At 42.8% G+C, this 24,353-nt stretch overlaps 1 protein-coding gene across 2 annotated transcripts; it reads left to right on the top strand.

Annotated features, from left to right (window-relative positions):
• Positions 1–887: 887 nt before the first annotated feature.
• Positions 888–23,705, top strand: CLPX (caseinolytic mitochondrial matrix peptidase chaperone subunit X). Of its 2 annotated transcripts, XM_068143475.1 has the most exons (14): positions 888–999; positions 5,045–5,205; positions 6,649–6,766; positions 13,086–13,240; positions 14,051–14,210; positions 15,394–15,435; positions 16,777–16,953; positions 17,811–17,975; positions 18,515–18,603; positions 19,101–19,265; positions 20,120–20,419; positions 20,896–20,988; positions 21,183–21,289; positions 22,401–23,705. In XM_068143475.1, exons 1-14 carry the CDS (start codon positions 930–932, stop codon positions 22,489–22,491), a joined length of 1,893 nt encoding a protein of 630 aa, XP_067999576.1. In that variant the 5' UTR covers positions 888–929; the 3' UTR covers positions 22,492–23,705. The 2 variants fall into 2 exon arrangements, with proteins under 2 accessions (XP_067999576.1, XP_067999577.1); XM_068143476.1 differs by lacking the exon at positions 15,394–15,435.
• Positions 23,706–24,353: the final 648 nt, after the last annotated feature.

The following is a 24,353-nucleotide window of genomic DNA, read 5'->3' on the forward strand; positions in this document are numbered from 1 at the left end:
TGCCTGACTCCCTCAGAAAGCTCCTAAGAGAAAATACGGTGGTGTGTTTAATGCAGATTAAAACCAGGTTGGCAGCTAGGAGGCTGTAAGTGGTGGCAGTAAACCTGTATTTGACAAGAGCTTGGCAGAAGTTAAAAATGCTGTTCGACACGCCTGCTGCATGCAGCCAAGCAGCACGGTGTGCATTGCTTGTTGTTAGTGTGGTCTGGTGGTGGTTGCTGTAGGACAGCTCGGGATAACTAAGGAGAGTGACAGGTGATGTGTTCCTGTCTCTGAGTCATTTCTCAGACCAGTTGGGATCAGTTAGCCTCATTGAATTGGTATATGTTTAACAGGAGTTGAGTCATAAAATTATTTAAGTTGGAGAAGACTTTCAAGGTGCTCAACAACTACAAACCACGCACGGACGTGTCCACACTAAACCAGGTCACTCAGTGCCACATCTGCATGGCTTTTAAATTGCTCCAGCAGTGGTGACTCTGCCACTTTCCTGGGCAGCCTGTTCCAGGGCTTGACAACCCTTTTGAGGTGTTCAAGTCCACCTTGAAGCTAAGCTAAAAGGAACAAACTGATAGATACCTTTTCCAACCGGAACGATTCTGCGGTCTCTCCTGAAGAGACAGCGAGCCCCACTGCCCGGAATACATTTCCCATGATGCAACGCGGCAGGTGGCCAGGGGTCTCCTCGCCCCTAGGACTACGTTTCCCATGATGCCCCGCGCAGCTGCCGCAGGGTGTCGGGCTCGGCGTTCCGCAAGGTGCCCGCGGGGAGCAGTAGTCCCTGGAGTGTGCGTGGTGACGCCGGGCGGCAGCGCACTGGCGTCACGGAGGCGGCGCCGGGCGTGGGAGGGGGTGTTTACGGCGCGGGTGGGGCGCGCAGCGAGGCCTAGTCGGCAGCGGGGGGAGCGGGCCGGGCCCGCGGCAGCATCATGTCCGCCTGCCACAGCTGCGCCGCCGCTGCCCGTCTCCTGGGCTCCACGCTGCCCTCTGCGCGGAGAGGTAACCGCCGTCCTCTCCCCTCGCCGCTGCCCGGTCTGACGCTGCTTCCCCGGCGGGGCTGGGCCCTCTGGGGCCCTCACCGGGCCGGAGCGCGGTGGCCCCTTCCGCCGCCTCCTTGAGGGCAAATTCCGTTCCCTGCCGCCGCCAGCCGGTTGTCAGCTCTCTCTGCCTTTCCAGTCCGGCTCTTCCGGGGGGGGCTAGGAGCGGGGCCCGGCGGGTCACCGACGGAGCGGTGTCAGCTGGGAGCAGCCGTGCTCCCGGGGGCCGAGAGACGGAGCCTTCCCGTGGGGCTTGGGTTGTACTGTGCTGCAGCGCGGCGATAAGGCTTCGGTTTGGCAAGGGTGGCTGCTTCGCCAGTTTCTTTTTCTTTTCTGTATTAATCTTCTGCCAGTGTCACCCTGGGGGGGTATGAGGGGACGGTATTACACGGTGTGAAGTTCTGGCAAATTAGCCCGCACTGGAATATCTTTTGGGAAACGTAATGCGAGAACAGAATTTACTTCAATGGGAGTGATTTTCAGCAGCACTTGTACAGCGTGTGTTACCCTGTAGTGCTGCTAAATGAGCTTAATTATCAGATTGATTGAAATCCTGCCTTGTTTGCAGCTTTTTCTGGAAGTATTTCTCATGATCATTTGTGCTCAGTTAGCAAAAAAGTAATTGTTTCAAACCCGGTAGAAGAGTGAGGCTCTGCAAACCACTTACTGGGAGGGAAGCTGTTACTTTTTAGTGCTTCTGTCCCTTTCCTGGTGGTTTTGAGGGTAGTGAGAGACGACATACCATATGCTGGTTTTGGTGGAAGGCAGAGCACCTCCAAACTGTGCTGAAAACGTACTCCTGCCACGTTTGCCCCAGGATTTCGAATGCTTGCATCCCCAGCCACGGTCTGAGCAACCTGAGGTGATTAATTACCCACCTCACCTATTAACTAGTTGCAGTTGACTTTGCGTTTCCATGTCTGATGTCACCTGTGATGAAAGACTTAAATTAAGTACTTTCAACTCCACCCTGTCTGGCCTCATGTCAACCCACGGAAACAATAAACTTTAAAGCAAGCAACATTCTGAATCAACCTCAGAATTTCTGCATTTGTAATTTTTTGTCAGAACTAAGATTTAAAATGGATGTAGAAAAGGACAAGTTAAACTAAACCACAGATACAGGATAATAAGGTTGCTTATGCATTGTCTTCCAATGAAAGTTCTTTTAAAAATTAACCTTTTTGGTGTGCTTTTGTTGTGGCAGATTTTTTTCTGCCAGGTACTTTGTTTGCTAATGCTAATTGGTGCAAACTTAAGAGTATTTAGAGCAGCTGGATCGGTTTAGTCCATCAAGTGTTGTGTGGGACAGGGAGGAGACTTCTCTTTTGTCACAGTCTCCCTCTCACTTCTTTGGGCAGTAGATTCTGCCAAGATATTTAAAGCTTGGTCCAAAAGTCGGTATTTCTTTCCTCAAGTATCAATTAAAGGTTAATAAGGTGCAAAGGAGCCTCCCATGGATTCTTAACATGCTAATCTGGATGCTGGATCAATGCCATTGCTGCTATCAATATTCTCAGGTTAGATACATGTCCTTTAGTTGTACTATTTCAGAACCCCACCCAAGCCCTGACTGCTGGCTCTGGGTGTGAGCAAACGCTGCTGTGCTGACCAGCTGCTGTGTATTTGAGCATTTATCAATATCAGGATTAGGTGTGGGAAGCTGCCAGGCTTGGGGATGGAATGTTGGTGTCTCCTGAAATTGTCTCTCTGGATTTATTCATGCAACAAAGTAGTAGCCTTAACTTTCTTACTGCTTTGTTCTTGAGTTGTACAATGATATTTTGTCCAAAACAATGCCACTCAGACTTCACAATAAGTGCAGGAACGAGGCTTACGTTGAGCCACAAGCTGCTATGGCAGCAGGACAACATGTTGGTTTTTTCCCCCTTAGTTTAGCTTTTCTACACCCTTTAGAGTTCACCACGTGTAGCAAGGTGCATTTAATGTTTCCCAGAGGCTGGCAGGCTAACAGTAAATTTGACAGCAGTGGAAGTGTGGGTGTAATGGTACTGGCTGGCCTGGATCTGTGACCAGTGTCCAGCTAAATTCTGAAGGTGAAGACCCACAGCTGCAGTATTTCTGATCAGTACATGGGCACAGTCGGTGATGTGGCACTTACTAGCTCAGCACTTGACACTGATAGTTTCACAGTTCATACAATAGAGCTTTTGTTGCATTTCCAGTGTTGCAGGGACTTCCTGAATTACAATTGGTGATCTTTCACCATGTGCAGTGCTTTGTGGTAACATGTTTCTCTGTTAGTGCTTCATCCTTCATCCATGGGTGGTATCTCTCTGTACTGCAGGAAAGCTGTGACTTCAGGGTTTGCCTGGTGGTTTGGGTTTTGGTTTTTGTTAAGGAGTCTTTCCACAGTTCCCTTTAGAAGTGATAAACCAAAGCTTGGTGAAGGAACTGTCTGTGATGAATAAGCCCTGAAGACAGGGAATTAATGCTGAACAGCTATTGCATTGTAAACACTCACCACAGCTTATTCTCTGCTGATGAGTGCACTCGGTGCACGTAGTCATCAGAGTTCTCTGCAGATTCAGTTGACAACACAACTGGTTGTGAAAGTGAGCCAGTATTTTTGTTTACTGTGGTATTTCCATGGTTTATCCTGTGGAATCTGAAGTGTCTTGCTGGTGCTGCAGTGGCACACAGCAGAGGAATTTAAAATTGGAAAGCACATTGATGGTTGCTCCTCCCTCGTGTTTACAGACAGAAGCAATGCTATTGTAGCTTTTTTTGTTCAAGATGACAGTTTTAGTTATGTTAAAAGTAACTGCAGATCATCTTCAAATCCAAGAATCTTAAGCAGCATATGAATCAGTCAAAAAAAAGCCCCACATCTTAGAGTCTTGTCTGACACTGTTGTCTTGGTTGTAATTTGGCAGGAGCCTGTCAGAGTTTTCCTGGTAAATTTAGACTCATGATACTTTGCTGCTTTTTCTGTTCTCCTGTTATAGTAGCAAGGTGAATTTTCTCTCAGCTAAGATTCCAGCTCCTGGTTGTCATTGTTACCTCTTTCTAAGCAAATGAACTCTATTCCTCTGGCAATTCTTGCTGGTTTTATTCCATTTCTGGAAGCGCTTTGAAGTTTTCTGTAGGATTCTTTCATCGCTAACAGTAAACCCGTGTGGTATAGCAGCAATTTGCTGATGCAGCTGTTCTGTCTGTAAGTCACAGACTTTTAGCTTCTCAAAACCAGGGAGCAAGTGAGAAATTTGCCACTTTAAATGAGAGAGGTGAGAGATGTTGAAATCGCAGGCATGACATATGTTGATCCACATCATACCTAGTCATGCAATGTAATCCTACCCGCTGTCGCAAGAGGAGGAAGAGGCTGGTTAGTTTCTCAGGGAGGTTTTTGGTCCTGTTGGCAAGGAGCTATTTCAACAAAGTTCAGATCAGACTGAATTTGTCTGTGTGTCTGTCGGCACTTGCCAGATAGGACACTACCTTTCAGTTTTTCTCAGGGTAACTTTTGGTCAAGCAGTCCCTAAAATCCTTGGAAACTGTTTTTGAGTGGAGCTCACAGGGGAGAGCCCAGTCCAGATGTGCAGTCTGTGACTCTGCAACACTTCTTGGGTGTTTTTTTCCCCCAAGAGATTTCAAAGTTCTCTTTTTCACTCTGGGGGATGAATTCTTTCACAACAACTGCTGGATGGTGATTCTATTTATTTATTTATTCTGGCAATCAATTTCATAACTGGGTTGTTCTCTCTTTCGTAATACAATAGGACTCTTGACTGCCTGATGTTAGAAGACCTGGGATTACTTTTGGGTCACTTCTGGCCAATCCAGGCAGCTTTTGTGAGGGGAACATTATAGCGGTGAAGAGAAAATCGTTTGCTGATCTGAAATTTGGGTGCTCAAAGTTGAATTCTGTTGCTGAAACCTTAGAGCTCTATTAAATGTAAATGAATTCTGGGGGTTGGTGGCCTGGGCATGAGAACTGGAGTACTGTCAATGTTTAAGGTTCACATTTTCTTGCTTATTTTTAGGTATCACTTGCGGTCGTGCACGCATCCCTGTGCTAGGAAAACTTGGGACTTTTGAAACTTGTTCCCTACGAAGAATTCCTCTTAGAAACTTTTCAGAAACACCAGCCTACTTTGCTTCAAAGGATGGTGCAAGCAAGGAGGGTTCTGGAGATGGAAGCAAGGTAATCTCCACACATGAGGGTGGTTTTTTCCCTATAGTTTATATAAACATTTCTCAAGTGTTTTTAGTGGATTTTTTCCTGCAGTTAAAATGAACCTTCTTGAAATCCATTGCTAACTGTTGCCATTTCTGATCCTTTAAATTGCTGCAACTGGCAGTGAAGAAAAAATTAGTTCAGTAGCAGACAGAACTTATAAATGTCCCATAATGCTTTTCCCAGTTGTATAGGTCTTTACTTAGCATAAAGCAACACTTAAAACTTTGTAGAATCTTACAAATCCACAACAGGTTTGAGGATCTTAGGGAAAAGTAGCAGTCAGAACTGTTCTCTTTCTAAAGCTTGCTGTTCCCAAGTGGGCTGTTTGGAGGTAAAGTACATTTTAGAAGGGTTGTTTCAGCACTGGTTCTGTGGCTGTATTAAGCAAGGCAAGTTCATGAGGAGATTAGCTTTATTGTTAATAAATAGTAATCTGTTTTCATCCTAGGCTCTCTGTAATTATAGTTAATAAACAGCTGCTTCAGAGAAATGATTACCTGAGGATAGAACTGCTCTTTAGACAGCAAATAAGATTTTGAGAGTTCACAGCCCATAACTTTGTCCTAGTATGGTGTGTTGTGATGCCTGAGGAACTGTCCAGGTGACACAGGTGTGTTCTGAGGGTTCAGCTTCAACTTCTTTAACAAAGAAAGAAGGAAGCTAAGAATTTAAAGTTTTTAGAAGGGTTGCAAGGAGAAATGAGTGGGTGAGCAAGGTTTAAAAAGAATGAGGAACTGCCTTTGAAAAGGGAAGAGAGATCTTTGCTCTTTCTTAAAGAATGATAGGTTTTGTTAAAGTACAAAGACATAGAACAGATGCAGGTTTAATTAATGCTAACCTTGAACATCACTAAGCAGGGCAGTCTGAAGAAAGACAAGTAGATCTTTGGCAGGGAACTCTGCCCTAGAAGTAAAGGATAAAATATTTCCAAGCAGTTTCTGAGATGTTTTATAGGCCCTATGTTACCCCTACAGCCAGCTGCCAGTGGAGCCACATCTGTCAAGGACATAAGAGTTGTAGCTTCAGCAACCTTTAGGCTCAACACAGTTGTGATAATGAAATTTCCCTCTAAGTAAGATTGATTTTCTTCTCTGGAGTTAGAATAAACCACATTGAAATCTATTTTTAAAACATTCTTGATGCATTTTCACTTGTTACTGTTTGTCCCCCTTGAGCAGTTCCAATGTTTATGAAATCCCTATGGAAGAGGTATTCCAAACGGGCAGTGCAGATGTGTATGTGCTTAAAAATGTTCACATCTTGCTTTTCTAACTTTTCAAAGCCTTTAAGAAGCCTTTCCAGTAGTTACTTTGTCATTCAGCTATTGCAGGATTCCATAAGCACTGCTAAACGCCTGATGTAATGGCTCCATTGTTTGGGGCTAATTGTCTGGAACTCTCTTTTTAGAAGTCTGTCGGTGAAGGGGGTGGCAAAAAATCAGGCTCTGGAAACTCTGGGAAAGGAGGGAACCAGCTGCGCTGCCCGAAGTGTGGTGACTTGTGCACACACGTGGAGACCTTTGTGTGTAAGTGGTTTTGCATACTTTCTTTCCTTTAGATAGACACAGATGTGTGTTTTAGCCTACCTCATTAATAAAGCATCAAAACGTTTGTTACACTTAGTTTGGCCATGTTGGGGTAAGCATGGATTATCTGTGGATACATTTTTCTGCTGTGTGATGGAGCAAGCTATGGTAGTGGCATTTGGACCACAACTGTCAATATGCAGTTGTGAAGTAGTTCACTTTGTTTTATGCAGTGCAAAGGATGCTCAGGTTTAAAAACCAAAACCTACCAACCAAACCCAAACAAAAACCCTCCCAAAACAACCCAAAACCCCCCTAACCACACTTTAACTACTGATAGTAATTAAAATGCATGTTCATGTATGGCATGTGATGTCTTCCCTTTTGTTTATTGTATAATAAAACTTTAATCCTGCCTGTACTGTAGCCAAAGAGCTTATCCAGCAGAGGAATTGGTATATGACAGATGGCTTACTTAGAATAGTCTCCCATGGCAAAGTCAGATCCCTTTAATGCATTCCAAAAATCCAAACAGGAAACCCAAAGTGTGTCAGACACCTGGTGTCCAGCAGCAAAAGCTACTCTTTTGGAAGTGCAATCCAAAGTCCTGCCCTTGGGGGTCTGTACTGGGACCAGTACTGTTTAATATCTTCATCAGTAACACAGTGAGATTGAGTGCACCCTCAGCAGGTTTGTAGATGTCACCAAGTGGAGTGGTGTGGTTGACACTGCTGAGGGATGGGATGTCATCCAGAGGGACATGGACGGTCTTGAGAAGTGGGCATATGTGAATGTCATGAGGTTCAACAAGGCTAAGTGCAAGGTCCTGCACCTGGGTCAGGGCAGTCCTTGGTATCTGTACAGGCTGGAGGATGAAAGGCTTGAGAGTAGCTCTGCCATTAAGGACTTGGGTATGCTGGTAGATGAAAAGCTGGATGTGAGCTGGCAGTGCATGCATGCAGCCTGGAAGCTAACCATGTCCTAGGCTTCATTCCCAGCATCATGGGCAGCAGGTCAAGGGAAGGGGATTCTGCCCCACTGCTCTGCTGAGACCTCACCTGCAAGTGCATGAGGACTGCAGTGCTGGGTCCAGCTCTGGAGTCCTCAGCACAGGAGAGACGTGGACATGTTGGAGTGGGGACAGAGGAGGCCACAGCAATGATGGGAGGGCTGGACCCTCTCTGATGTGAGGCCAGCCTGAGAGAGTTGGGATTGTTCAGTCAGGAGAAGACAAGGCTCCAGGGAGACCACCTTTCAGTACTTAAAGGGGCCAATCAGAAAGATGGGGCAGAGCTTTTAGCAGGGCCTGTTGCAACATGAGAAGGGATGATGAGTTTGAAAGAGGGAGACCAGATAGAAGGAAGAAATTTGTTTTTGGAGAGTGGGCAACCTAGCCCACTGTCTCACCAGAGAGGTGGTAGATGCCCCATCTCTGCAACCATTCCAGGTCAGGTTGTTTGGGGCTCTGAGCAACTTGCTCTAATTACATATGTCCCTGCTGACAAGATGACCTTTAAAGGTCCCTTCCAATCCAAACAGGTCTGGGATTCTGAAATTAACACCAATTATGCTTTAGGTTGTATCAGACTTGGAGGCATTTCTCCTTATTCCAGTGCTAATGAGAGCAGTCTAAAAAGTCAGAAAGCCATTGTTAGCTGGTGGGGCTCAGGGAGGAAGTATCAAGTCATAATCAGACTTGTGCACTAAGAAGCTTAAGACAAGGTCAGTATAAACTTGTTGAGCAGCTGGTGAGAAGAATGAGCAGATGTGCTGTTACTCACTGCTCATATAGAATACTCATAATAAAAATGATAGAATATTCTGAACCCAGAGAATTCTGTACCATTATATCTGTATCTGTTATAAAAGGATCAGGCCTCAGCTACTATACAAACAAACAAAAAAAGCTTACTTCTGTGAAAAAGAAACTTGGGCAGCAAGGTTCTGACAAATCTGGCACAAGTTGTTGGAACTAGAGTCCTGTCTTGTCTTCAGTACGTTGGCCTCTCCCTGGCCTAGGTGTGGTTGAAAACCGTGGGAGGATTATCATCCTCATTAACCTTCTTATCAGATGATTCATGGGTAGACAGACATTTTGAAACAGTCACTTCACTGCTGTTTGCTTCTTATTGCTGGAATTTGTGCTTCTATCTGGAAATACCATTCAAGAATTGCCTCAGAGGGGAACGATCACTGCCCAGGAAGGCAGAAGTGTGATGTAGTGACTTTTATTCATCTTGAAGGCAGCAGTCTTCAGTTTTCTGTTAATTGGTGACTTAAACCAAAGCTTGCAATGGTTTTGAATTCACAGAAATTCCTGTGAATCGTGGTCAAGCTTTCTCTGGACCTATGCCCTTCTGGTTTAAGCTGTTAAGTTGAATATGTTGCTTCCTAGCCACACTGTGGTATATGAAATGATAGGAAAACAAAGAACTGAGTTTTAATTCTCAATTATTACACAGTATCACAGAATCACCAAGGTTGGAAGAGACCTCAATGATCATCCAGTCCAACCTGTCACCACAGACCTCATAACTAAACCATGGCACCAAGTGCCACATCCAATCCCCTCTTGAGCACCTCCAGGGATGGTGACTCCACCACCTCCCTGGGCAGCACATTCCAATGGCTAACAACTCTCTCTGTGAAGAACTTTCTCCTCACCTCCAGCCTAAACTTCCCCTGGCACAGCTTGAGACTGTGTCCTCTTGTTCTGGGGGTGGTTGCCTGGGAGAAGAGACCTACCCCCCTCCTGGCTACAACCACCCTTCAGGTAGATGTGGACAGCAATAAGGTCTCCCCTGAGCCTCCTCTTCTCCAGGCTAATCAATCCCAGCTCCCTCAGCCTCTCCTCATAGGGCTTGTGCTTGAGGCTTGAGCTTTGATTTGATTAAAAAAAATACCTCCTGTTCTGTCTCAAATGAACAGATTGCAGGTTACACTAAGCATACCATAACTTGATCTTCCAGATAAGCCTTCAGTGTTGCTTAGTCAGGAAAAAAGATGAATTCTTTGAACTGCTGAACTGCAGAGCCCTAAGTAAATAATCTGAAGGCAAAGGAAAATATGCAATTAGCATTTGCTTCAGTTTTTAAATAATGGCATTTTCCATCAGTTTGAGAGAAATAGGGCAACAAAATACTGAATGAAAGCCACACTTATGAGCAAATTAATTGCCATTGAGTGGCAGTGTGACAGACTGGTTGTCCTGTGGAGTTTGTTATTAAGGGGGCTTGACTTTGTGTCTGCAAATCTTGCCCGAGGATTTGCATGGCAATGGTTTTCCAGTAATGAACAATTAAGGAAGAATATGACACAAACCCAAAGGAATTTTGCTGTGACACAATTTCTCAGCTGTTCCTGTATTGTTTTGGGTTGTGAACTCCTGTAAGGAATGGTTTTGTGATCAATGAAATAAGATGTGAGCCTGGGATGTAGAGTGAAATCCAATAGCTGCAAAGCTGATTGACATAAGCAGCCTTATCCAGGAGCTGCTGCTTTGTCTCAACCTGATGCCATCAGGTTGTCTCCATCCCCCAAAGCAAGACTTCCCTGACATTTAATAAGCTAGAAGCTTCCCTGCTCATTTTTCTGATGTCTTTCCACCTTAGAGCAATTTAGTAGTAGCCCATTATCTCACCCCTGCAAGTGCCTTTAAGATTAATCTTGTGGTTGTTTTGGCTTCCTGTATATGTTGTACAAACCCAGCCTTTCACTTTGGAAAGGTCAGCTCCTACAGACTGCAGAGACCTCTTTGCAGATGCCTGAACCAAAACCAACTGACCTGCATTCTACCACACAGTAAATATTTGCAGACGTCTTAATGACCGTGAGGTAATTTGGCACGAAGGCTCTTTGCTGTGCTTTTATGTGGTGCTAAAAGCACACAAAAAACCATGCCAGTATTTAAGAATTGCAAAGTTGCAGTTTTAGGGAAATAGCAGTACTTGAACTTGGTTACCTTGGTTTTCACAGCAAACTTCTCTTTTGTTTCCCTTTTGTTCTGTTAAAACTCATTGATCCTTCTCCCCACATTGCTGTGTAGAAGACAAACTGGCCAGTTTCACAGCTGTGTTTTGATAACTGTTTCCTCTCCAAGGCACCCCATACATCAAAGATTCTAACCACAAACACTATTGGTCCTGCTGAGAGTTAGGAAGGTCTCCAATTGCCTTTCTGTGTGCTGCTTGGAGTTATTGATAAAAGTCTAGTCTGCACAATATTTTTTTTTCCAGTGAAACACGTTTCTAAAATGCACAATAGTATTGCAGAATTGCCTAAGCCCAGCATGGTTGTGGGGGAAGGGACCTCTGGAGGTCATCCAGTTCAGCCCCGCTGTTAAAGCAGGGTCACCCATAGCAGCTTGCCCGAGATCATAATGTCCAACTGGGTTTGGAATCTTTCCAGAGAAGGAGATTCCACAACCTCCCTGGGCAGCCTGCTCCAGGGCTCCAGCACCTTCACTGCAAAGAAGTTTTTGTCGTGTTCAGCTGGAATCTCCTGGGTTATAGTTTTTACCCATTGCCCTTTGTCCTGTCCCTGGGCACCACTGCAAAGAGTGGTCACATCTTCCCCGCTTCACCCTCCCCCCCCCCAGCTATTGATCACCATTGATAGGATGCCCTCTTAGGCATGTGACCTCACCAGAGCAGGGCCGAAGGGGACGTTCTGATAGCCTGCTCTTTATTTGCTATTGTTCTTTTTTTAAACCATTTCCATGGATCTATGAGAGAGAGGAGTATTCTCATGATGACTCCTTCCAAATAAAGCTGAGTAGTAGCAATGCGTAAGGAAGGACTCACAGCCTCATGGCATGAAGAATATCAGAGATGTTTTGAGTGGCCACTGGCAGAAAGGTTGAGGTTTTCACCTACAATATTGTTGCTAAAGAAGAATTATATAAGAGGTGTACATGCAAATTCATCTGCATCATGTTCCCATCAGACAGATCACAGTAATTTGGAAGGCTGCCAGGAGAACTTTCCAGCTGTTACACAAATTTTCTTTGGAGTAGAGTTAATAAAGCTGTCATGGTCACAGTGTTGTGTGCTACATTCCTAATCTGCTGGTCTTACTTTGCCACTCACAAGCTGTGTGTAATATTCAAACACACACCCACTCCTCTTTCACTGATGCCAGCGCTATGGGAGGCAACAACAAGTTATAAATACGCAGCTTGTTTGTTGCTAGAGGCTGTTGCTGAAGTCAGTTGGTACCATAGTGTACAAGCTATTCTATAAAAGCTTTCTGTGACTTCAGAAATTTTGGCATTGAAGTTTTTCATGTGGTTGTTTGCTACATTTACTTTGCTTTTAGTTGGATGTATTTACTAATATATTTCAATTCTAGATGAGGCTTTGTGCAGGCTGGTCTAGTTCAAGGTGTCCTTGCCCATGATGGGGGGGTTGGAGCTAGATGATCTTTAAGATCTCTTCCAGCTCAAGCCATTCTGTGATCAGTTCTGTTGCACATTATTTGTATTTAGTAGCATGGTAATATGGTCAGAAAAGAGCTATTTTGAATTGCACATTCATTTTCCTCTGCTGTCTGGTTTGCAGGCTTCTGAACCCAGTCTTTGCAGATGACACAATTTCTTGAGGCAGTTCACAAAGCCAGCAGTGGGAGGGTTTGAGTTTTGGAATTTGAAAGAAACTGGTTCTGCTCTTGACAATAAAAATAAACAAGCAGAAGAACTTGCAAGACATCAAAGTCCTGATCATTTATTGCATACCACAGCTGCCTCTTGTTGGGATGAGCCCTTTTAGTTACCCTGCTATGCTCCATGCCCTGGGCTTAGGTGACTTAAACATGTTCCATGGTGTTCCACAGCCAGTGGGATGCAGTGACCAGAAGCTGCCACAGCTGTCCTTTCCTGAACCTGCTGCATCTTGTCTTTGTGACTGTGTTTTGCATTCCTCCACTTCAAAGTTTTCTGTCCCTAACCCCAGGGGGTTTGTCTGCTGGTTTGAGCGTTAGGAACGATTCCTGCACAGTTGGAAGCCCTCATTAACTTTTCATTGCTCTGAGATACAAACTTTCCTCTTCCGAGCAGAGTGCTACTGAAATAGATTTTTACTTTTTAATCTCTTGTCTGATTGCTGCTCTGTGTTGAGACGTTTGGGGCAAATTGTATTCCCATTGTCGCACTTCATAGTCTGATAATTGCTATGAAAGCTGCTGAGGTGAAGAAAGGGGAAGTGTTTTATAAACAGAGAGGTGGCTGTGCTGACTTACAGGTGCTTGTCTCATGCGTGACAAACCTGTACATGAATACTGTTGCAGCAGTTCCTCTTAAACTTTTGCTCTACCTTTTCTGCAGCTTCCACCCGTTTTGTGAAGTGTGAAAAGTGCCATCACTTCTTTGTGGTACTGTCAGAGGCAGACACGAAAAAGAGCATCATTAAAGAGCCTGAGTCAGCAGCAGAAGCTGTGAAATTGGCATTCCAGCAGAAGCCGCCACCTCCACCGAAGAAGGTATGGATCTTACTTCCACTCCAGGGTTTCCTTGTGTTAGAGCAGGGTGAAATGGTTTAGTGTTTGATCTGCATCAGGTGTATATGATGGTCCAATGTGACAGAGACACAAACAAGAAAGAGGATTAGCTCAAGATTAAACCTTTGAGAGCTACGTGACCCAGTACAGCACTGATACAGAGAGCAGCTAGATCCAGTAAAAACAGCTGAATTTGTTTTCCTTTGGCTTTGTCTTGTGGCTGAAGTCCGGTACCTTCATCTTCTCCTTGTCACTCTGAGGGTAACTTCAGCCCTCACCACCTGTAGTACATTTATTTCCTGCTATGACTTTGTATTCTGCAGCCTGGTATTATTAGCTTCTTCCTGGAGCTGCAGAAGCTTTTATTTGCCCTGCTTGTGTGTGAGAGCTGGGCTTGGTTAGCTTTTGGTGATGACCCATCCTAAGTTATTTGGTTTACCTCTCCCACATAGCTTACTGTGTTTCTTAGTTCCCAGTGGACAGTAATGATTTCTGGAGCTCTGTATAGTTCCTAGATAAGGACTTGTAAGACATTAGCCATTCTCGTAATTTCTGTCCCTCTTACAAGTTTGGGTGAAAAGTAACAGTGAGTTTAAATATTGGTAGGGGAGAGCAGACAGGGTATGACTGTGTTCTTGTGTAAACTTGTCATCAGGAATATATCCTGTATTTTAGGTGTTGGGTTTCTGTTTCTCAGTTCAGCAATGGTTGGTTTAGATGGAAGTCCATCTTTGGCACAATGTTCTCCTCTTGCTGCTTTGCTGCTGTTACTAAAACGGAGTCATTTTTCAGATTTATAACTACCTCGACAAATATGTTGTTGGTCAGTGTTTTGCCAAGAAGGTGCTTTCAGTTGCTGTGTACAATCATTACAAGAGAATCTACAATAATATCCCAGCTAACCTGAGACAGCAAGCAGAAGTTGAAAAGCAGACTTCTCTAACACCAAGAGGTTCGTATGGTGGTTGGTAATTGCCTGGTCAAATAAAACTGACTGTTTCAGGACTCTGATTTTTGACCTGAGAAAGGTTTTACCTTAACATGAGCTGTTCTGTAGTTGGAATGAGCTAAAATAATTTCAATTAAATGTAATTTTTATACTTCTGATGTGAAAGCAATCCAGGAGGTTTGTGATGCCAGGGTACTGTTTGCCGGGTTACATGGTTAGCTTTTGCTCTTGACGCACGTTAGTAGGTGTCTTAACTTTATACAAGCCTCCTAAACTTTCCTTTCTAATCTCATTTACTGTTCAGCAGTAAATCTGCTGCTTAATCTGCAAGCAACAATGCAGATCACAAAGACAGTATTTTGCATGGTGGATTTGGCAAACAGCTTTCTAACATCACTTGTTGGCAGTGTGTTGGTCACCATGGTATTGCTCCATATCTAGCAGGTGTAGATGGAGTTACTCTTGGCAGTACTTTTGCTACTGAGTAAGTGTGGAGCTATGTTGATCTAATTTATTTTTAGAAGTAGGATTAAGTTGCTGTCTCTGATTCAAAGTGTACCTTGAGTTTTGGGTTTACATTTTTTTAGAGGTGTTTTGCTCTGTCTTGCAATAGATACTACACTGAGCAAAAAAAAATCTTTGTTCTTTGACTTTATGTTAAAAAGTATTTTAAGTGAGAGGGAAACATTAGTAGCAGTGTTCTGGTAATGGCAGGAGAACAGTTGTATACCTGGCACGGAGCAGTTCCTGATCCTTTCCAGGAAGATAAAATGGTTTACAGCCAGAGGGACTGCCAGTAAGCATTAGTAATGGACACTGCTTTGAAATGTGTGCTCTCACATTTTAACACTCAATGGGAGAAGTTTAAGGAAGCCTTTTCAAAACAAAGTTACACTGTAGCTTTTTTTTTGCCCCTTTCTAGAGGTGGCTTTTAAATGAAAACCTGATGGGAGGCAATAGTCTGTTACTGTGGTAAACAGCAGAAAGCTTGCTGTCACTTGGAAAGCATGCAAATCGGGGTTTGGGGTTCATTTTGACAGCAATAAAACCTAATTCATGCGGGGGGGAGTTCTTGTTAGAAATTCCTACACCTTGCTGAGATGTATTCAGAAGAGGGCAAGAGGTAGAGAATTGATAAGCTTTTATAAACTTATTTTTTTGTTACTGTTTTCATCCTCTCTCTTAGAATTAGAAATCAGAAGACGGGAGGATGAGTACAGATTTACAAGTAAGTGAACTCTCTCCTCATGTCCTCCTCTGCAATATGTACTCTTTTGATGTTGATGTAGAATAGTCTCCATTGACCACTAGCTTGAAATGCTGGTAAAAATTCTGGTTTTCTTCTGTAATTAAATTTAATTGATGGTATCAAGGTGACTAGGATTTTACTCTAGTGGAAAGCAGTGAATCATAAAAATACCTTTTATGAAGTTAATCAAATTATTGTCCTTAGAATTATTCTCACTACCCTAAAATAGAATGTTTTGGGTTGTTTTTTTTTAACTTAGATTTGAGCTGTTAATAGTGCCATGCAGCATATGATGTGAGTGAGATAGTTAAGGAGGTAATGCAACTGTTTTCTGCAGGGTATTTGTACTCTTAAATGGCACTGTCATCTTGAACCTCAGGATACCTGCTTTTTTTTTCTGGTCTGGGTGATGTCAGTTGTGTTTATTTTCAGTTACTTGAACTCTCACTGACTTTTGAACTTGCTCCTTAGTCTGGTGTAGATCAATTTGTATCCCAGTTACACCGCCTCAAACCAAGTTTTCTTAGTCCTCAAAATTCAGCATTACCAATCAGTTAAAGCTAGGGCTCTGAAAAGAAGGAAAATCCAGCTCCATATCCCCATGTAGAGACAAAACCTGTAACAGCTGTGAATTGAGACAAGCCTTTAAGTCTCGAGAGCAGACCTGTGCATTGCTGTTGTAATTGTTAGGTACCAGTTCTTGTATTCTTTCACAGTATCACTAAGGTTGGAAGAGACCTCGAGGATCATTGAGTCCAACCTGTCACCACAGACCTCATGACTAGACCATGGCACCAAGTGCCACGTCCAGTCTCCTCTTGAACACCTCCAGGGGTGGTGACTCCACCACCTCCCTGGGCAGCACATTCCAATGGCTAATGACTCTCTCGGTGAAGAACTTTCTCCTCACCTCGAGCCGAGAATGTTCATCCATTCATACAGAGAATGCTCATCACACAGATTAACATCTTGGATTTATTTCTTCTCATGTGTTTAAAAAAAAAAAATACAAAAAGTTAGTTTAAATGAGATAATTTGTAGGGCCTGAAAGTTTCTCTTGTTTTTAATGTAGAGGACTAATTTTAGATAATCCACTGTACCTCTGGAAACTATTTTCATATATGCTTGTGCAAAAATAGGATTGGCACTCCTGGGTTTTGTCATAATTGTTTCATATTTCTGTTGCAGTCTTATCTGTAATCATCTGTACAGGTAGAATTATAGATTGGCAGACCCATAAAGAGTCAAGCTTTGATTGTGTGTTTAAGGTAATGACAGGCCTTGTCAGTGCTGAAACAGTGCTGTTACTGTTCTCTCCAGAGCTACTGCAGATTGCTGGAATCAGTCCACATGGGAACGCTTTAGGAGCATCGATGCAGCAACAAATGAACCAGCAGATACCTCAGGAAAAACGGGGAGGAGAAGTACTAGATTCATCCAATGATGACATAAAACTTGAAAAGAGTAATATTTTGCTGCTTGGACCAACTGGATCAGGTACAGAGCTGCACGAGTTTCATAGGCATCAGGTTTTTCTTAGAACTGGCTGTTGATGAGTGATACTTCCTCTTTTGTGATGATTCCAGTTTGGTTTATAAAAAGCTAAACTGAATTCCAAACTGGGATTTTTGTGCTTTCATGCCATGGTAACAAGCTGAGCTAAATGGCCTTGTAAAGGAAGGAGGTCTGGTCACGTGTTTTCTTTTTTAAGTGCCTATATTGTTTGCTAACTGATTAAAAGCTGCAAGTTCTACTAAGCCGAAACAAGACGCATTGAAAGTTTCTCTGCTTTAGAAGGCAAGTCGAGGTGCTGTGGTTGGTGGTGTTTCACCTCTGGGAAGTTATGGGGGTGGGGGTTCAAAGAGAAGTTACATTTGTGTGCTCAGAAGCAGTGAGAGTGTTTGTACTGAAGGGCTAAGTATATTTTTTTTTTAAGACTATTTTGGAGAACATTCACTAAATAATATTTTAATTCTGTTTCTCCTCAACTTCAAAGCAGGAGCAATTGGACTTTGCACTGCACCCTGAGTGTCTGCAAAGGACTACTGATTTATTTGATCTTTAATCTATGCAAGTACCTGTATTTTGGTTTTTATATTGTGTGACATTTGTGAATACTGTATGCATTTCAAGCAGCCTCAAACGTGTGCTGTTAGTCTAATTCAGAAATACAGCTTGGCAATGTAAAAACCACTGTTGATGAGAACTGCATTCCTTGGAAAAATACCCTGATACAAACTTGTGAACATTCCAAATGTCAACTAAGAGTAATGGTGACCCTGTGGTAAATATTTGGGGTTGTGTGCTCTGAAGAAATGCATGGAAATTATAACTCAGAGTTTTTGTGTTGCCAGGTAAAACCTTGCTGGCTCAGACTCTAGCGAAATGCCTGGATGTCCCCTTTGCCATCTGTGATTGTACTACCTTGACTCAAGCTGGCTATGTTGGTGAAGACATCGAATCTGTCATTGCAAAACTCCTGCAGGATGCCAACTACAATGTAGAAAAAGCTCAGCAAGGTAAACTTCGGCAATGTGCCTCCTGAAGTTCATCCACAAACTATTTATATCATCCAAATGCATTGAACTTTGAAAAACCAATATTTCTGTAATTCCTGAATTTTAGCACATTAAATCAGAAATAATGAATTTGAGAAGAGCTTTAAGCTTATCTTGTAGTATCTTAGGCTGGAGGTTAGGAGGAAGTTCTACACAGAGAGAGTGATTGCCCATGGGAATGGGCTGCCCAAGGAGGTGGTGGAGTCACCATCATTGGAGGTGTTCAAGAGAAGACTTGGTAGGGTGCTTGTTTGCATGGGTTAGTTGATTAGGTGGTGTTGGATGATAGGTTGGATGTGATGATCTTGAAGGTCTCTTCCAACCTGGTTTATTCTATTCTACCCCTTCTTATCCATAGCTGGATGAGATTGCATACACTTTTGCAATCTCCAGGGAGGAAATAGAACAGATCTCTGCTGTCTTACACACAGGAAGACCATTATGCAAGTTTTTGCTTCTCTTAGTGGGGCCTTTCTTAAGTCTGTTTTCTGTAACTGCAGGAATTGTTTTCCTGGATGAAGTAGATAAGATTGGCAGCGTTCCTGGTATTCATCAGTTACGGGATGTTGGAGGAGAAGGTGTTCAACAAGTAAGTGCTTCAGAATGAATTCACTTCATAAGCAAACAGCCCATCAAGTCTACATATTGTCCTGTCAGATATCAAATAACACAGGAGTGTAGAGGCAGAGCTCTTCAGTTCCTTAATTATTAACCTTTGAAACCCTTATCTTTCCTCTTCATTCAAAAAAACCCCCTGAAACAAAACCAAAACCCCAACAAAACAAACAAAAAAATCCCCAAACTCAAAAGCAAGTTGGGACTGTTTCATAGAAACATTCTGCATGAAAAACATCTTTGCAGCATTCCAATAGCAAGTTGCAGGATGTAGGCCAGAAGAGATGATATTTAAAGGAGTTGTTTTTATAACCTTTCCTGGAGTGGGATTGTTTATCTTGTACAGAAAATTGATTACTGTTACTATTGAGGCATAAGGGACTAAATACATCTGTGAAGGTAAGCACAGTATGCCTTTACTTAGGGTGTTACATAGTGGAGTTTTATATTGCTGATTTCTTTCCATCTTAGGGCTTGCTAAAATTGCTGGAAGGCACAATAGTAAACGTTCCAGAGAAGAATTCTCGTAAACTACGTGGAGAAACGGTGCAAGTTGACACAACAAACATCCTCTTTGTAGCTTCTGGTGCTTTTAATGGTCTTGACAGAATTATCAGCAGGAGGAAAAATGAAAAAGTGAGTGCATCAGGTTGTATTTCAGCTGAAAAAAGCTGTCTTTAAAACCAGCTTATGTTAGACAGTTCTAGCAATTGGCATTTCTTTCAGTTGCTGTATGCCGAGCATGAAACTGAGAGTAAGCTTTTTCCTACTGATATCCAAAGGTTTGCTGTTAGTGGTTTGAACAGATGGTACTAAAAGCTATCACTGTCTTAAAATGCTTAGTGATGTGGTTCGTTATCTTGTGTGTTAATGTCCGGGAGCAGACTTCTTGCTGGGACATCTTCTGCTAGACCAGGTTGCTCAAGGCCCTGCCCAGCTTGGCCTTGAATGCTTCCAGGGATGAAGCTTCCATAACTCCTCTGAGAAACCTGTTCTAGTGTGTCACTTCCCTCACAGTAAAGAATTTCTTCCAAATGTCTAATCTATATCTTCCCTCTTTCAGTTTAAAACCATTACCTGTTGTCCTATTACTACACTAAAGAGTCCCTGCCCATCACTCCTGTAGGCCCTCTTAAAGTACTGAAAGGGTACTGTAAGATCTCCCTGGAGCCTTGCCTTCTCCAGGTTGAACAGCCCCAACTCTCTCAGCCTGTCCTCACAGCAGAGGGGTTCCACCTCTCAGGTCATCTGCGTTCCTCCAGACCCTCTTGGGCACATTTGATGTGCTGATACCTTACTGAGGGAATTAAGTATTAGAAGAAACTTACGGTGTGCAAGGCATCCAGTTTTACTATAAGTAATTTCTTGAACTTCAGTGAATTTGTAATAACCAGTCACTCCAGGTTTTCCATGCACATGAAACATGATTTATTACATACATAAAAGTTAACTATTATAATTCTGTAAGCTTTCCCCATTGATTTTTGCAGTATCTAGGATTCGGGACACCATCTAATATGGGAAAAGGCAGAAGGGCTGCAGCAGCAGCTGATCTTGCCAATATAAGTGGAGAGTCTGATCCACATGAGGATATTGAAGAAAAGGATCGTTTGCTGCGTCATGTGGAAGCCAGAGATCTCATTGAGTTTGGCATGATTCCGGAGTTTGTGGGACGTTTGCCTGTGGTAGTTCCTCTGCACAGCCTAGATGAGAAAACCCTTGTACGGATTCTAACCGAGCCACGGAACGCTGTGGTTCCTCAGTACCAGGCACTGTTCAGCATGGACAAGGTTGGAAATTTTATTTGGCAGCTCTTGAGTGTTTTTGTTTAGAAATAGTGTTGAAGCAATCTAAATCATCAGTTGAAATCACTTCTTGCCCAGTGTGTGCATCTCTGAAAAGCAGCAATCCAGCTCATTGAAGCTTGACTGGTTTGGACTGGGCAGCTGTGCTTGCATGGGGCAAGTAATCTGGAGGTAGTTGAGCTCCTCTTTGTGGTAACATTCAAAGGAACAGCCATGACCTTGTCTAATAGGCACCAAGAGCCACTCCACGTACTATAGAAGTACTTGTTGTACTAAAGGGACAGTCAATGCTGGTAACATAAGTCAAGTATAAAATGTAGCTGAAGCCTTATGTATGAGGCTTAAATGTTCTGGCCTGTAACAAATCTCTATTATTTTCAGTAATGCTTATGCTGTCTCACTCATGAACACTGAGTTGTAACTAAAATAATAAACTAAACTTAGCATTTTTGTCTCTATAGTGTGAATTAAATGTAACTGAAGATGCATTGAAGGCTATAGCTAGACTGGCCCTGGACAGGAAAACTGGTGCAAGAGGTCTTCGATCTATAATGGTAAGTTAAGTCTCATAATGAGTAAATGAAGCTACTAGTGTTGGTGTGTATGGAGTTAATCATGACAGTTTGCAGTCAAGACCACTGTTCTGGGTGGGACAGTGTCTCTTTCTGAAACCATAGGTGTTCAGAGTTCCTCCAAGAAAACCCAGCTCCAAAAAATCGCCCGCTAACCATAATGTGTTTCCTTCTAGGAAAAGCTGCTGCTGGAGCCTATGTTTGAAGTGCCCAATTCTGACATTGTGTGCGTGGAAGTTGACAAAGATGTTGTAGAAGGCAAAAAAGAGCCAGGATACATTAGGTAAACCCATAACAGAGGTGTGAGAACAGAGGAGTAGTACAGCTAGACAGGTACTCAGGTGTTTGCTCTAGGAACAAGCATCTAAACACCAAACCATGCACACAGCCTGCAAAGGACCTGATTCTCTGTACACAGCTGGATTAGTACCTATTCTGCTCTAGAGACCTTGGGGGGTTGTATTGCTTTAGTTTTTAAATAGACATTTTAAAATAAACTTGTATATGAAGTTACTATAAGCCTTTTGTGTGTGTGTGTACATGTAGAAGTAAATTCCAAGCATCATGTGTTAATGGTAAAAATCTGAAGTTTAACTGTGACTGTGCTGAAACTTGTGAAACAGGACTTTTTCTTTCCTGCTGTTTACCACTGATTTTATTTTCCTATTTTTCTAATGCAAGCTCTAGGCTGCTGCAGTTTCCTTTTCCATTGCTCTCACAGCAGTGGAGAGCCACATAGGCACATCTATTGGTTTGCTGAACTCTGGCTAAAATATTTGCTTCAATGCTGTAAACAATCTAGTTAGCATTACTTTATCTCTACTGTGGTAATGATGTGATGGAACACTGAAACACTGGACAAGCTGGATTTAAGAGAGCATTAATTTCAGTGAACAAAGGCTGGAGTTGAGAGGGAATGGGTCAGGTTTAAAAAAAAGAAACAGGTCCAAAATCTGGGAGCTCTTTCTGGGTTTCTACTCCTGACAATGTGTTTCAGTGACTTTCTCCACTGAGGTACATGCTTTGTATTCATCTGTGTCTATGCTGAAGCTTGGTTCAGCACACCTGGTGTCTCAAGAGGGGCTGGATGGGATACTGTGCTTGCTCTGGTGGGTTTTAAGTGGTATTTTTAGAGCACCAGTGTTTGTGTTTGCTGGAAACGTTAAATGATTAGATCAGACTACTGAATTCAGTAGGCTTTTGATTTCCAGTCCTGAGATTCCATATTGGTAGTGGTGTAAATCACAGCACCATTTTCAGACCAGAAGGTCATTTAGCAGCTGGATGGTGGTCAGAGCACTTGTCACTGGGTAATGTTTACCGGAAGCTGTGGAAACTGTTTCCATTCTTTCCCTCCATTTCTCAAGTATCTGATCAGTTTGTTTTAATTATAGGGCTCCCACTAAAGATTCATCTGAAGAAGAGTATGACTCTGGCGTTGAGGAAGAAGGCTGGCCTCGACAAGCAGATGCTGCAAATCATTAAACACTGTCAGAATGCTCTGGGTTATGTCCTTACGGTTGCCTCTGGCGATAAAGGCATTGGATCTCTCTCGGATATGTGATGAGGAACTTCCTTAGACAAATCAGATGCTGTATTTTATTGCAACATCACTTTGATTTATTTGCTGGACATTGTGTGGACTCGGATGGCATAATGTTCAAATATGAATTGTGTATTATACTTGTTCAATTAATGTATAGCAGATGTGGCAGCACCTGGACTGCTCCTTCTAGACCCTAAGCCAGCAATGCGGGTGCTGCCAATAGTATGATTTTACAACAATGTTACTCTACAAATGGGAAGTCAAGATCAATAATTAGTAGAGGGTGAATTAAACTATTAGCTCCTCGTATGCCTCACAGGGGGTTACTTTCAGGTCAGTGTTAGATTTCTGCTGGTGGGTGCTGGAGTGACTTGTTACATTCTTGGGAAGTGGGAGGGGAAACCCTTGCAAGAGGGTTTGGGAAAATCTGGGACAAGCTTTATGACACTGCTGCGAAAATGTGACACTAGTTTCTTGCAGGACTTTGAATGCAATATCAAATGATACCCTTTCCTTCACCTCTCCATCAGGAGTAAGTTTCAGTCACCTTGAATACAGTGACAGGAGGAGAAGTCAGCAAATTGCTGACGGGTGAGCAGGATTTCCAGGAAGCGGTAAGCCATCGGAATTGGGATGAGAAGTCAACATTAAATTTTTAATGTTCTAATATAGCACACTTTGTTTAACGTATTGGAACTATCATGCATCAATTTTTTGGTGCCAGGTATTTGCCCAACCTATCTTATAATGCTAAGAGATGGATGAAGTAAATGTATCATATTTTTTGATGTAATTGGTAGTGATTGTGCACATGACACAGTGCTTTAAGTTATAAGCTTAATCCTAGTCTTGCATCTTGTGGTGTTGTCTTTCATTTCTTTTTGGTTTTTAGTCTCACTGCAAAGCAATCTTCCCTTTTCTGTTCTACACCACAACTGACTCCATCCTTTTAGGAAATTCTCTGAGGAAAAAGAAACCCAACCCCCTTCCCCAAACCAATGCTAAAGGACCTGTATGGTTTTGTTCCAGGAATTAAAATTGTTGCCTACACCTTTTGTTTTGTTCTTCAGTGATACGTGGACTTAAGTTTTGCTGACTCTTACTTCCTACAATTTGAATTCAAGCTATTTAAAATAAAACTTTCCTCATTCTTTTCAGGCTAGTTGATGTTTTAGGACAGGAAAGGACACTGCAAGTGTGTTGACCCTATTTTTGTTTTTAATTTGTCATGTAAATTGTATGTAATACTTGTGTTCTTCCCTAGGAGCAGTATGCTGTGCAGTTGTAGTCAGGTACAACAGATATTTCCCTTAGGATTTCAGGTTAGATGACCCACTAATGGTTCAGAACAAGCTGCAGTTGGAGCTGAGGATATTCATAGCACCAAGCTTCGTCCCCCCAAAATGGGAATCTGTGATGAACTATCTGTGACTGCATCCTCACTTTTCCTTTTTATAGAGTGAATGAAATACAACTGCTTTTAATTCTGACTCCTTTACTTCAAACCCTTTTTTAAATGGATTGGGGGGAAAAAAAGGACAAACCAACTTGATATTTTAGGTGAAACTGTTCAACAACTTGGTTTTGAAAGTTGTTTGGAATAATGTAACTAAGAACCTGTTTTTAAGGAAACAAAATCCTGTGTAACTAGAGTTTGTACCACACCTCTGGCGTTTGAATAAAACAAAGCGACTCTTCAAGAAGCGGAGAATTTTGGAGCTTTTGAGGGTTGTTTTCAAGTGGATTTTCTAGGAAAGACCCAAGATGCTTTGGCAAGCCGGGCCTCCTGGCGCACCTCCAG

Source organism: Melanerpes formicivorus, unplaced genomic scaffold (assembly GCF_026170545.1).
Source record: "Melanerpes formicivorus ecotype bairdi unplaced genomic scaffold, bMelFor1.0.p_v2 SCAF_10, whole genome shotgun sequence".
In the NCBI taxonomy this organism is placed as follows: Eukaryota; Metazoa; Chordata; class Aves; order Piciformes; family Picidae; genus Melanerpes; species Melanerpes formicivorus.